The 13,421-nt window shown below is 60.7% G+C and overlaps 1 protein-coding gene across 1 annotated transcript; it reads left to right on the top strand.

Moving 5' to 3' along the window:
• Window positions 1-6: 6 nt before the first annotated feature.
• Window positions 7-13,000, top strand: ZBTB47 (zinc finger and BTB domain containing 47). Its single transcript, XM_029940405.1, has 6 exons — window positions 7-123; window positions 3,698-5,254; window positions 6,868-7,015; window positions 8,520-8,635; window positions 9,212-9,356; window positions 9,600-13,000. Exons 1-6 carry the CDS (start codon window positions 121-123, stop codon window positions 9,959-9,961), a joined length of 2,331 nt encoding a protein of 776 aa, XP_029796265.1. The 5' UTR covers window positions 7-120; the 3' UTR covers window positions 9,962-13,000.
• Window positions 13,001-13,421: the final 421 nt, after the last annotated feature.

Here is a 13,421-nt window from a genome sequence, read left to right as displayed (position 1 = left end):
GGTCGCGGGGCCCTGCGCGGGGGCGGCCCCCAGCGCGGCGCTTCATGGAGCGGCCCCGGCCCGGCCGCCGGGGGCAGCGCGATCCCGCGGGGCCCTGTGAGCCCTCAGCGCCACGGCACCATGGTACGCAAGGCCCTGCCTGTCCCCCCGCTTATCCGCCCACCTGCCCGCTCCGCCCTCCCGAGCGCACAGACCGCCAGCTCAGGGTGGAGGAGCTGGAGGGGTCTACCCCCTCGCCGGTCTCCCCGACCCCTTCTCCTGGGTCCCCGCGGGCCGGGAATGCGGCGCTACGGCGCGGCCCTCGGCGGGGAGTGGGTTAAATTCCTGGGGTGGGGGCCGGGGCGCTAAAGGCAGAAGTCTTGTTAGGCGCAGGCGGAGGGGGACGCTTCTCTGAGCCTGGGACGCCGCCCTCGACTGGGTGATGCGGGGGGGGGGGGGGGGGGGGGGGGGGGGGGGGGGGGGGGAGGTCGGATTCCAGCCTGGGCCTTCGGCCACGTGGGCGCTGGAGCCGCCCTGCTTGGGGATTTGGAGCGACTGAGCTAAGCCGGGTGTGTTGGAGCGGGATGCCAGCAGCTCTGGTCCAGACTACTGTGTGACCTTGGGCCAGTCCTCTGCCCTCTCTGGGCCTGTTTCCTAGGAAGGGAGTGGGGCCATGAGTGCAGAAGAGGCGGGCACAGACACCCCCGCCTCCAAAAGGAGGAGGCTGGAAGTCATGAACCTGTGCCCCTTTGCTCAGTCTGGGCCCCACCCACAGGTCCCCAGGAATAAGAATTGGCGTGGCCATTTGGGGTTGGAGGGGTGCCGGTTGTATGCCCAGGTTTCATCCAGGGGCCTCCAAGCAGGTCAGGTTAGGGAGCCAACGGCTTCATGGTGCTGAGAGAGGGTACCCCTCAGGTACAGAAGGCTCTGGCCATGGTGAGCAGTCTCGGCAGGTGTCCCTGGCACCTGCGCTTCCCAGCCTGGCTTGTGGGGAGAGCTTGCGGGCCACAGGAGTGCCTGACTGCCCCCCTGGTCTTGCATCTTAACCAGGCTGGCCTGGCCTTTAGGATGGAGTGCACCTGGCTGCAGCTGGCACAGCAGTGGGGAGGCATGTCTGCAGTTCCAGGGAATTGGCACATCTGGCTCCGGAGGCAGGCGCAGCTCTTGAGCCCGGCATGGGAGGTGCCAGGCAGATGGGTGGCTGAGTCCTGCTGAGGTAGTTGACAGGTTATGGACTCAGGCTGGATGGGTATGACCTGTCAGTTAAGGCCAGCCAGGGTTCCTGATTGTGAGATTCTTGGGCCTCTCAAGGGTGCAGGGTGGTACTGGCTGGGGGGCGAGGGGGGGGAGTTGGGAACTGCCTTGGGAATGGAGTCTTTGGGGGCACAAATACCCTCCAGGCTAACCCCTCCCTCCCTGCTGAGGCCAGAGAGCTCTGGGACCAGATCTGCACATGGGAAGGTCAGGCACTGCCCTTCCCGCCCCCCCTCCATGCCAGGTAAGCATTGTAAAGCATTCTGTGAAAGGGAATGCAGAGTGGACAGGAGCCCTGTGGCCTGGGATGTGCTCCCCTCAATAGGCCTGGCTTTAACAAGCCCTTATCCAAGCCACTTCTGCCACTCTTTGGCCCTTGGTGGCCCTTAGGGGCCTCTTACAACCCAAGTTGCATCCTGACCCCTCACTGACCTGCAGGTGCTAGCAGCTCTTGGGAGGAGGCTACAAGTTGCAGGGGGTACAGGTGCGGTCTAGGGAAGGACAGCTGTTCCCCTAGTCTGAGGTTCCCCAGAAACCTCTTACTGCTTTTTAAGCCATCACAGGCCAAGAAATCAATGCACGTGGAGTAGTGTCCAGTCCAGCAGGGAAGGGGTGGTCTTAGCAAAGAGCTGGAAGTCCAGGGGCTCTGCTGCTGCTCACTTGTGGGACCTTCCCATTCTGAGCCTCAGTTTCCCATCTGTGCAGTAGGGTTTGGTCCCAGAAGATGAATCAGAATGAGTCAGAGGAGGGAGATGGGAGGGACTTGGCACCTTATCCCTGTTAGATTGGCCAGGCCTGGACAGGCCAGCAGTCCTGAGATAGAGGGGCAGATAGTTGGCTTCTTGGCCAGGGGGGCAGGATGTGTGGGAGAACTTGAGGAAGATGGTGTCCGTGGTCAAAAGTCTGGCCAGACTGGGATCTGAGAGAGCATGGGGTGGGTGCTGTCCTGGGATCTGGAAGCAGGTTGCCCCTCTGGCTCCTTGCAGTTCATCCTGAGGCCCAAAGCAGATTCTCATTCAGGTAACTAAGAAGGTGAACATAACTACCACCCCTGAGGCCAGACTGGGCCCACCCACTGCTGCCCCATCAACGGAAGGACTGTCATGGGGGGTTGGGGTTTCATTCCAGGGCTTGCAGGGAGGTGCTTGGGGTAGAGGATCTGATGGCTTGTTAGCAGTGAGGCAAGGTACCCCTCAAATACAGGAGGCTCCAACCCAGCTAAACAGGGTCCGAGGAGGGTCCCGAACTGGAACTGTGGAGTTGGTCCAGCCAGGCAGGTGGTAGACAGACACTACCTGAACATCTATGCACAGGACTGGGCGGACTGCCTCTCTGCGCTGTCTACCTTTTGGGGAAGCTGCTGGGGAGGAGCCAGGAATGATTAAGGCGCCCTCATTCCGGACAAGTCATAGGTGGCCCGAGGACCTGATAATCTGACCCATCAGACTTCGAGAGCCTCTCTGAGGCTTCAAAGGAGTGTGGCTCCAAGATGGGCCCATCTTAGAGCCTCCAGGCGTGGATCATACCTGACCTGGAGTCTGGGGGCCTAGAGGGAAGAGGGTCTAGGACAGGCCTTGGGGACCTCCTGTCTCTAAGCATGGTGGACAGGTAACTCAGCTATGCCCTTCTACCCCCACAGAGCCCCTGTGTGAAGGGGAGCTGCTGGCAGCCAGGCGTGAGGCCATGGGCAGCAGCCTGGGCAAGGAAGAAGGGGGCTGGCTGGATCCCACCAGCCACCTGCAGCAGTGAGTGGAACCAGGCCCTGGGCCTGGATTTCTTCACGAGAATTTCTACCTCTGCAAGGCCTCAGGCCTTGAGGCCCACTGCTGGGGAGGGGAGGGGAGAATTTTCTGAGGTGCTCCCCTCCAGCATGCAGTGGCAGCCAGAGGCTGAGCGGTGAGGTAGCGAGCCTGACTGTTGTTGAGCTGTCTGGGCTTGGGCAAGCATGGCTTTATTTCTGTGTGTGAGTGAGTATGAGAGAGAGAATCCACGGAGCTCTGGAAATGCTGAAGCAATGCTTGTGTCTGAAGCGACCACCTCACCCCAGTTTGCCCAGATCAGCCCTGGTTTTAGCACAGAAGGCGCCCACGTCCCAGGAAGCTGCTAGGTCCCAGGCACTCCTGGACAGTTGGTCACCCTAGTCCCTGTTACTTCCTCTTTCCTTCTCTTCCCCGCCCAGAATGACTTCCTGTTTCTCAGGGAAGAGCTAGAGGCCCAGAAAAGTTAACCTACTAACCCAGGAGCTGAAGGTCATGATTGGAGTCTGCCCTGTAAGGGGCAGCTGGATTGGGCTTGAGTCCTGAACTCTCCCCCTACCCCACCCCCATCCTAGCTTGAGCTTCAGACCTTTTTCTAGAACGTGGCAGGAGTATTGGGCAGGCTGCCCCCCCACCTCCCCCCCCGCCGGTGGTGGGTGCTGCTCATGTTGCCAGCCTGGACCTGACCTGTGCCTTGTGCCCTGCAGTTGCTGGTTGAGAAGACGACAGACTCGCCGGCGGCTGAGTTCTCGCTGGTGGAGGACGTGGCACTGCACTTCGCCTGCTTAATGGGCCGCCTGAACGAGCAGCGCCTCTTCCAGCCTGACCTCTGCGACGTGGACCTGGTGCTGGTGCCCCAGCGCAGCGTCTTCCCGGCACACAAGGGCGTGCTGGCCGCCTACAGCCAGTTCTTCCACTCGCTCTTCACCCAGAACAAGCAGCTGCAGCGTGTGGAGCTGTCCCTGGAGGCGCTGGCGCCTGGCGGCCTGCAGCAGATCCTCAACTTCATCTACACGTCCAAGCTGCTGGTCAACGCGGCCAACGTCCACGAGGTGCTCAGTGCCGCCTCATTGCTGCAGATGGCTGACATTGCTGCATCCTGCCAGGAGCTGCTGGATGCTCGCTCCCTAGGCCCCCCAGGCCCCAGTGCTGTTGCCCTGGCCCAGCCGGCCCCTGGCTGTGCCCCGGCCGCACCACCCTACTACTGCGACATCAAGCAGGAGGCAGACGCCCCAGGCCTACCCAAGATCTACGCTCGTGAGGGCCCTGATCCCTACTCGGTGCGTGTTGAGGACGGGGCTGGGGCCGCGGCCGCAGGTGGCCCGGGGCCTGCTGCCGTTGGGCCAGCCCAGCCCTTCTTCAAGGAGGAGAAGGAGGGCAGTGTCCAGGAGGCCGGTGAGCCCCCTGGCAGCCTGTGCAAGCTGGAGGGTGGGGAGGGGCTGGAAGAAGAGCTAGGGGGTTCTGGTACCTACAGCCGCCAGGAGCAGTCCCAGATCATCGTGGAAGTGAACCTCAACAACCAGACTCTGCACGTGTCCACAGGGCCCGAGGGGAAGCCGGGCACCACCACGGGCCCGGCCACCATGGTGCTGGGCCGGGAAGACGGGCTGCAGAGACACTCAGAGGAGGAGGAAGAGGAGGAGGAGGAGGAAGAAGAGGAAGAGGAGGGTGGTGGCAGTGGAGGGGAGGAGGAGGAGGAAGAGGAGGAGGAAGAGGAGGGTGGCAGTCAGGGAGAAGAGGAAGAGGAGGAGGAAGGGCACAGCGAGCAGGAGGAGGAAGAGGAGGAGGAAGAGGAAGGGCACAGTGAACAGGATCAAGAGAGCTCAGAGGAGGAGGAAGAAGAGGGGGAGGGGGAGATGGGAGGCAGGCAGGGGCCGGTGGGGCAGCAGGGCAGCAGGGCAGAGCCCCCTCCCCACGGTCGCATGGCTACACGGTCCCGAGAGAACGCCCGGCGCCGGGGGCCCCCTGAGCCTGAGGAGACCAGGCCACGGGGTGGGAAGAGGCCCAAGCCTTCACCCGCAGCCTCTGCACCGGCCCGAGGGCCACAGGCCACTGATGGGCTGGGGGCCAAGGTGAAGCTGGAAGAGAAGCAGCACCACCCATGCCAGAAGTGCCCTCGGGTCTTCAACAACCGCTGGTACCTGGAGAAGCACATGAATGTGACCCACAGTCGCATGCAGATCTGCGACCAGTGTGGCAAGCGCTTCCTGCTGGAGAGCGAGCTACTGCTGCACCGGCAGACAGACTGCGAGCGCAACATCCAGGTGGGCCCTCGGGGCTCCATGGGGTGGGTGGGACAGGGCCTGGCAGAAGGCCCACTGAGTCCACAAGGCCATCCAGGCCAGGCGCCCAGTGTCGAGTGCTGCCAAATTGCCCAGACACGCTGGGGAAGCCAGACTTACCCCAGGGCGAGCCCAGGCCCAGGGTGGCGAGAGCTCCGGGGATAATGTCAAGGAGGGCTTCCTGGAGGAGGCAGGTGGAGCTGGGCTTGGCATGTGGAGACTTGTGTAGATAGGACAGAAACAAACAGTGCCCTTGGCCAGAGGGGCGAAGGGGAGCATGGACTCTGGAGGATGAGAGGAGGGAGCTGAGTACTTGAGGCTGGCGGACAGCCAGCTGTGAGGAGGAGTGAGTGTGTTTTTGTAAATCCTAGGGCTGCTAGAACGTCAATAGGGCGACTATTTACAGTTTCACAGATTGTACACTGCACAGAAGCACAGACAAGGTGGGGCAGGGTTTGCCCAGAGAGGGCGCCATTTCCTCTTGCCAGAAAGGCTGAATAGAACAAGGGGGCGGCTGAGCAGGAGAAAGCCCCTGCTTGCTGTCAGCTCTTTGGAGATGCCAGCTGGCCTGGGCCTGAGAAGAGGGCTTGGATGAGAAATTTGGGAAGAGCCGGGGCTGCTGGGGCCCAGCAGGGGAGCTGGGCTGGCGGCCAGGCCCTGGCTTGGCCTGTGTGCCAGCCTGGCCTGTCAGGGTATGGGCAGCACAGGGCCAGCCTGGCTGCTTTTTACTTGTTCTGACCTGGGAGGGGAGTGATGGGGCAGCAGGTAGGCGGGTGCTAATTGCTTGAGCTAATTGCTAATTGCAGTGCCCTGTGGAGGAAGTGTTACCTGGGGGTTACCAGGTCTCCTGCCCCACCCTCCTGCACCTGTTCCCACCTGCCTGTCTGCTGGGCAGCCCTTTGATTCTCCACCTGCTCACGCCTGAACCTTCCCCCTGAAGGGGAAAGATGCATGTGCCTCTTCTGACCTGGGTGCCCAGGCCCGTTTCTGCCAAGCCCTGACCCACTCCAGCCCTCTGGAAGAGTGTTCTGCAGCGATGGGTAGGCCAGGAGGAGGAGAGGGGCCCCAGGGTACCCACCACCCTCCGTGTCCTCATGGGACCTGGTGCCTCCCACAGTCTCCCCCAGCTGGCCCTTTGGCACCTATGTCCTCGAGGACCCACGGGGCTAGGGCCTGGGTCCCAGCAGGGGAGGCAGCGAGCGCAGTGTCCCAGCCCTGCCAGAGCCGTTACCTGAACAGGCCTTCCCCATGCACCGTGGCCTCTGGACCTGCCATGGCCCTTCAGCCAGTTACGTGTCTCCCCTCCGTAGAGAGATGCTCTGTTAAAATGAGCACAGAGGAGGGGCTTCCTCGTATAGATGACCCCTGACCCTAGTTCTGTTCAAGGTTGGGGGGAGGCCCCAGGCTATAGCCCTGGATGGCTGGGTTATCATCCCCAACTCCCAGAACAGTGGATTTGGCTGGTCGCTGGACATCAAGGGCTTTCTCGCCAGCACAGTTCAGGTGGAGAAACTGAGGTCCAGAGAGGGGCAGCTTGTCCCAGGTCATATGGTCCTAACTCAGGACCCGAGGCCTAAAGTCTTCTTACCCTGCAGTGTGTGACCTGCGGTAAAGCTTTTAAGAAGCTCTGGTCCCTCCACGAGCACAACAAGATTGTGCATGGCTATGCAGAGAAGAAGTTCTCTTGTGAGATCTGCGAGAAGAAGTTCTACACCATGGCCCACGTGCGCAAGCACATGGTTGGTGAGTAGGCGGGGAGAGGATGGGGCCTGAGGTCGGAGCTCGGCCAGCTGCTGGTTGTGCTGGGAAGACTTCCCGTCCAAGGGCAGTGTAAAAGCATGAAGAGGCCCCTCTCAGCTGGGAAGCCTGGAGGAGGCTGGTTGTGGTGGCCAGCATGGCCTGGATAGGCCCAGAGGTCAGGGCTACCATGTATATTTGGGCAGGTTGCACACTGCACAAGGGCTCCTGGGCAAGATGGCAGATGGGCACCATAATCCAGCTGGCACACTACTGACCAGACTAGGTATCACAGCATGGGGTTGTGGCCACAAGGGAAAGGAGCACCTTTTCCTAAATTACACAAAGTGCCATATGGGCAGACATAGGCCCTGTCTCAGTTTGAGGCCAGGTATGCCTCTCATTTTTTTCTCACCTTCTTTCTGGCCCTCACAGGGCTTCAGACTTCTATGAATGCAACCCATGATAATGTGGCACAGTAGGGAGGTGTGTGTTGGGCTATTCCTCTGCCTTGGGCATGACTGTCCCACCCTTCTGTGGGCCTGGCTGGGAGTCTGGTGTCCAGGTGGCCCTCCTATCTTTGCCTGCTTGGGGCCTGGGCTCAACAGAGGTATGGCCCTTGGGTAGGCCTTACCCCCTTCCTCCAGCCACCTGGGATCTGGGGCCCCAGGCTCGAGGTCTCAGCCAGGAGCAAGCTGAGTAACCCAAAACTGGTAGTCTTTCTGGGCTCGAGTTCCCCAGCTCTGACCTCTGGCTCCAGTTGTTTCCCCCAGATCTTCCTTGAACAGTTTGTCATCTCTCCGTGGTTTTAGGGGGAGCACAGCTAACCCCCTGTGGACTGCTCAGTATCATCCCCTATAAAGCCCACCTTTGAGGTTCAGTACCACTCCTAGCCTGTCTTAATTAAAAAAATGTTTTTTGATGTTTGTTTATTGTTGAGACAGAGAAACAGAGCAGGAATGGGGGAGGTGCAGAGAAAGAGGGAGACACAGAATTGGAAGCAGGCTTCAGGCTTTGAACTGTTAGCACAGAGCCCAACGCAGGGCTCTAACCCACAAACCATGAGATCATGACCCAAGCCGATGTCAGAGGCTTAACTGACTGAGCCACCCAGGTGCCCCTCTTAGCCCATCTTTACAGAAGGGCATGCCTGAGACCCACAGAGGCTGTGCAGGTAGCCCTGGCAGGGGCCAGGGTTTGAGCCAAGGCCAGTCCTACTTGGGGTCCTTCAGTCTCTCCCCCAAGCTTTGGGAGTGAAGCAGCCTTGGCCAGAGGCTGAAGGATGTGAGGGTGTCCATGCTAGTCTGACCAGACTTGAGAGCAGACAGACAGACCTAGCCTAGAGGGAAGTGGCGTTGCCCCAAAGCCAGCCCCAGATCCTGGACTGAGGCTCTGGAGCAGACCCTGTGGGCCTCCCAGGAGGCCCAGGGTGGGAGGCGGTCAGGCAGGGATCCCCTTGGAGGAGCCATGGGGGTCCCCCCCTCGAGAGACATAATGGCCTGCCCCGCAGCCCACACCAAGGACATGCCCTTCACCTGCGAAACCTGTGGGAAGTCCTTCAAACGAAGCATGTCTCTGAAAGTGCACTCACTGCAGCACTCTGGGGAGAAGCCCTTCAGATGTGAGGTGAGCCCCTTCCTCCGCCTGCCCCAGGGGCCACCAGGATGGACAGGGATTGGGAACAGCAGCTGCCTAAAAACCAGGATTCGGAGAGAGGGGGGCCCACCCTGGTGTCTGTGGCACCTGCCTCCCACCCCGTCCTTACCTGGTTGCCCATCTACCTGCCTCCCGCCCCTACCCTCTGCCGCCCCATGCATTTGGGGTGGGCAGTCTCCTTGGGCTGGAACAGTGCATGGGGTGGGCTTTCTGGAGAGAAACATCTCCAAGCAGAGACAGAGCTGCACGCAGGGATGGGGTGGGGGTGGGGGTCTTCCAACAAGGAGGAAGGATGGGGGGAGTGGCCTCAGCTTTAAGCATGAGGACTCCCTCCATTCTGTGGTCTTTTTCCACTTCTTGACCTCCATTCCCGCCTGGGCCCTGCCTGCCCTTGGCCTCTCTTCTGCCCATGTGCTGCCCCGCCCCAGGAGCCCGGCCCCTTGTGTGTGTGTCCTCCCTGGGCCCTGCGGTCACAGGCAGGTGCTTCCCTTCCTGAAGGCTGCTCCCTACTCTGCCCCTGGGCCTCACCCTCCACCCCACCCTCAGAACTGCAATGAGCGCTTCCAGTACAAGTACCAGCTGCGCTCGCACATGAGCATCCACATCGGCCACAAGCAGTTCATGTGCCAGTGGTGTGGCAAGGACTTCAACATGAAACAGTACTTCGATGAGCACATGAAGACCCACACAGGTACGGAGCCCTGCTCTGGAGGCCCGGGTGGCCCCAGCCATGCGCCTTCTCAACTCCTGGCCTCAGTACGCCCTTCTCTGTGAGGCCTGGTGCCATCCTCCCTGCCTCCCAGGGTCGGGTCGGTAGGCCCTGAGGGGGCCGGAGCCGGGCCCTGCTATGGTTCTAGGGGTGCGGGGAGGCTGGTGCAGAGCTGGGGCGTGGGGACTCCTCGCTGACTCCCCGGTGCCTGTCGCCTGTGCCTAGGGGAGAAGCCGTACATCTGTGAGATCTGCGGCAAGAGCTTCACCAGTCGGCCCAACATGAAGCGGCACCGGCGCACGCACACCGGCGAGAAGCCCTACCCCTGCGACGTCTGCGGTCAGCGCTTCCGCTTCTCCAACATGCTTAAGGCCCACAAGGAGAAATGCTTCCGTGTCAGTCACCCCCTGGCCAGCGATGGCCCCCCTTCCGCCCCAGGCCTGTCCCCCACCCAGCCTCCAGCCCATGCACTGCCCCTGCTCCCAGGGCTGCCACAGACCCTGCCACCCCCGCCCCACCTGCCGCCCCCACCGCCACTCTTCCCCACCACTGCCAACTCCGGCGGGAGGATGAGCACCAACAACTGACTGCCGAGCCCGCGGGTACTCGGGCCTGGAGCCTGGGGCCGCCTCTGGGAGGGACCCCCCTGCTCTCCTCCCCTTCGGGTGGGAGGGCAGCAGCACTGGCCTGGCACCGCCGCCCTCACCTCGAGGCTCCCGGCGCTGGGGGTGTTGCCAACTGGTGGCCCCAATGTGGGGGAAGGACACCTCACTTCCAAGTGCCCCCCTTTCAGTGACTCCTTGAAGCCTTTACTTTTTTTTTTTTTGAAAGTGAAGGAAAAAGAAAAGAGAGGAAACTATTTCCAGCACCCCCCTCCAGGTGAGGGGGGTGCTGGAGGCACAGGTACAGCAGGGAAGGAGGGGCTGGGGAGCAGGTGTGACCGGTCACTCTGCTGATGCCTAAGCCGGAGGGGGGTTGGCCAAGCCAACCCTGGATCAGCTTCAGGGGCCCATCTTGGCCTCCCTGTGCCCCCTCGTCCTGGGGGTTTGGGGAAGAGTTAGAGTGCCAGCCACTCCCCCCTCTCCGGAAGGAGTCAGGGACCCAGTCCGAGGGCTGTGGACACTGAGGCACGGGCTTGAGTCTGGATGCCTGTGAGCATGCTGTATGTGGGGGGTGGCAAAGTACAAAGGCTGCAGACCCAGCTTTGCATCGTGTGCAGAGGGGTGGGCAGGGGCTGGACCCCAGGTATTTGCTCTCCCGCCCACCACCCTGCCAGCAGGGAACCTGAGCTGTACCAGGCTGCACTGAGGTCCCCAAGTCCAGGAAAGGACGCCCCCAGCAGCCGCTGGGCCTCGGGGGCTGGTGGCTAGGCCCTGGGTGGGCAGACGGGCTGGCTCCGGCAACGCCAGATCCCACGGGCTACAGCCTATGGCCCTGCAAATGGGTCGGACCCCAGGAGCAGGGCCTGAGAAGGAGGCCTGGGCAAATATTTTAAGGTTTCAAGGTGCTATCAGCGGGGCCGGGGGCAGGGCTGCTCACAGAGCACCCCATCCCTCACCAGCTGCCCTGGTCATCTCTCCCACACCAGAGGAGATGTGTGCGTGTCTGTACCCATCCCTGCTCTGAAGGCAGAGGCCTCACCTTCCTAGGCCTGTCCCCAGCCTGGCATCCCTATCCCCCCTGGGGTTCTGTGCTGTGGGCTGGGCACCTGTAGCACTGTTGGTGAGAGGAGCCTGCACATTCAGGCCCTGGGGTGGGGGCGGGAGCCCTGGGGGAGCCCCAGCCTGTGCCCAATGCTTGCCCCCACGAGGCTAGCACTAATAGGACACCGTTTTTTGTTGTCATTTAACGTCTTTATTCCTGCCTTTAAAATGGGGAGGAAGATTCCATAAGCTATATGTTTCCTAGTTAAGCTCTTTCCTTTTGTGTTTATACGGTTTTGTTTGTTATACTCTGCACCTTAAACCCCCACAACTACCCCCACACCACCACCTTCCCAAGCATGGCTGGAGTGGGAAGAGACCTAGGCCCAAGGGGGGACAGTGGTAGGGGGAAGCGGGGAGTGGGCCCCATCAGCCCAAGGGCTGAGGGGGTTGGAACCCCTCTGACCTCCTTGTGAGGCCCATGGCGCTGGGATGGGGGCTGGGGACATTTTAATCATCAATAAACGAAGCACTTTATTCTGTACAGATGTGGGCAACTCCAAGAAGCCCGAGTGATCCAAGCTACACAGCCCTGATTGTTCTCTGGGCACAGAGCAGGCAGTGCGCTGGCCTAGTTGCATTTGGGGCTGTGGCAGTAGTGGTGCAAGCCAGAGCCTACAGACATACCCTCAGACACCCCTGCTGTCCTCCAGAGAGACAAGGTGGGCCCCTCACTGAGGGAGGAAGTCTCCCTGTCTGGCTCCCAGTTCTGCAGCTCCCTTACCCCCACGCTGAGAGTTCCAGGCTCCTGCTTTACTATAGCTCCCTGTCTTGTACCCCTTGATCTCTGGGCTTCCATGACGTCCTCAGGGTCCCCCCCCCCCCGCCATTTCCTCCTTTTCCTTGCTATTTCTAACCTCTAGTCCCAGTGCCTGGCAGCTCTTCAGAGCTGGCTCATGTTTTCCCTGAAAAAGTTGATCTCCCCCAATGTGCTATAGGTCGGGACCCCCGTGGGTTCCCCCAACCCCCGTTGCTGACACCAGGGTCTACCATGGGGGACTGGTGGTCTCATCACCAGCTAGCCCCACTACAGCTTTAGTGAGTGAGCCTGGTGGGGGCGGGGGTGGGGGGCTGGCCAGATCAGGTTCTGTGAGGCCATGCTTTGATAAGCAGAGGCTGGAGATGGGTGTTGGGGTTGAGGGAGTTGGTGTTGAAACCCTGTCCCAGGATTTGGGTTTCCTGTTCTCCTACACCTCTCCTCTGAGGGCAGGGGTCCAGACAGCAGGCTGGGCTCTGGTCAAAATGGTCATTGTAGCTGTGGGTGGACATGGCCAATCCCTTTCTCGGGAGACCCCTGTCCCAGTGGGGACAGGAGCCCTGGTCCCTGGTGCTAAATGCTCTCTTCCCCTTGAGCCAGTGTGGGTGGGAGCCTTTCCAGCCAGATCACAAGGGTCTGAAGCAATAATGGAACCTCAGCAGTGCCAGTATGGGTAGGGGTTCTTGTTTTACCAGCTTTTACATTTCCTTTTTATTTTTAAAACAAATTAACAAGCACCTGGACATTGGAGTAAGGGGACTAGGGCATCATACCTGCTTCCCAGGGCCTGTGGGGAAAGGGGCTTGGGATTATCACGTCCTGTTGGAGATGTACTGGGGGGGTGTCCCTCATTCCAGATGGACTTCTCAGCCCCTTTGGCCAGAACTCGGGTCTGGAACCTGGGCCTGCACCTTCCCCAGCTCCCCTCTGGGCTCCCTGGTCTTGGGCCAGCTGGCAATGAGCAGAGAGACGAGGTGGGACCACAGGCTGGAGTTAGAGCCTCAGCCTCTGACCTTGGCAGGTGCTGCCACAGCACCCCTTTCCAGGGGGCTCAGTGGTAGCTGTGTCAGGTGTGTGTGTGGAGCCTTGGTATCTGGGGCCCAAGTGCGTGGGGGATAGCAGTAGGGTGAGGATGAGTGAAGGGGAATAAAATCAGTACAACTGTCCCTTGGCCCAGCCTCTTCTTTACATGTTCCCTGCCCTGACGGCCGGCTGGAAAGACCTGGACCAGAGCAAGAGCAACACGCAGCCCAGCCACTAAACAGCAGACCGCATGGATAGCTGTACCCCGGAGCAGCTGCAGACCCCATGTTTCTCCCTTAAGGGCGGACTGGGCTTTACAAACACCTGGAATTGGGAGCTGAGACGAGCAGAGGTGTGCCCACAGACTGGGGCTTGGTCTGGAGCTGGATGCAAAAGGGGACTGAGAGAGAAGTCCTGGAGTTACTGACTCCAAGGACCCCAAAGGAGTGCCCACAGGAGGCCAGACCCCCTGTCGTATGGTTTTGCACGAACACCAGGTGTGCAGCCGCAGGAGCGCCAGGACACCAGGGACTACTCCCACTTATGTGCTCAACACTTTGCAGG

Source organism: Suricata suricatta, chromosome 5 (genome assembly GCF_006229205.1).
Source record: "Suricata suricatta isolate VVHF042 chromosome 5, meerkat_22Aug2017_6uvM2_HiC, whole genome shotgun sequence".
NCBI lineage: Eukaryota > Metazoa > Chordata > Mammalia > Carnivora > Herpestidae > Suricata > Suricata suricatta.
The sequence above is the reverse complement of the archived record's forward strand: the minus strand, read 5'-3'. Positions and strand labels throughout refer to the sequence as shown.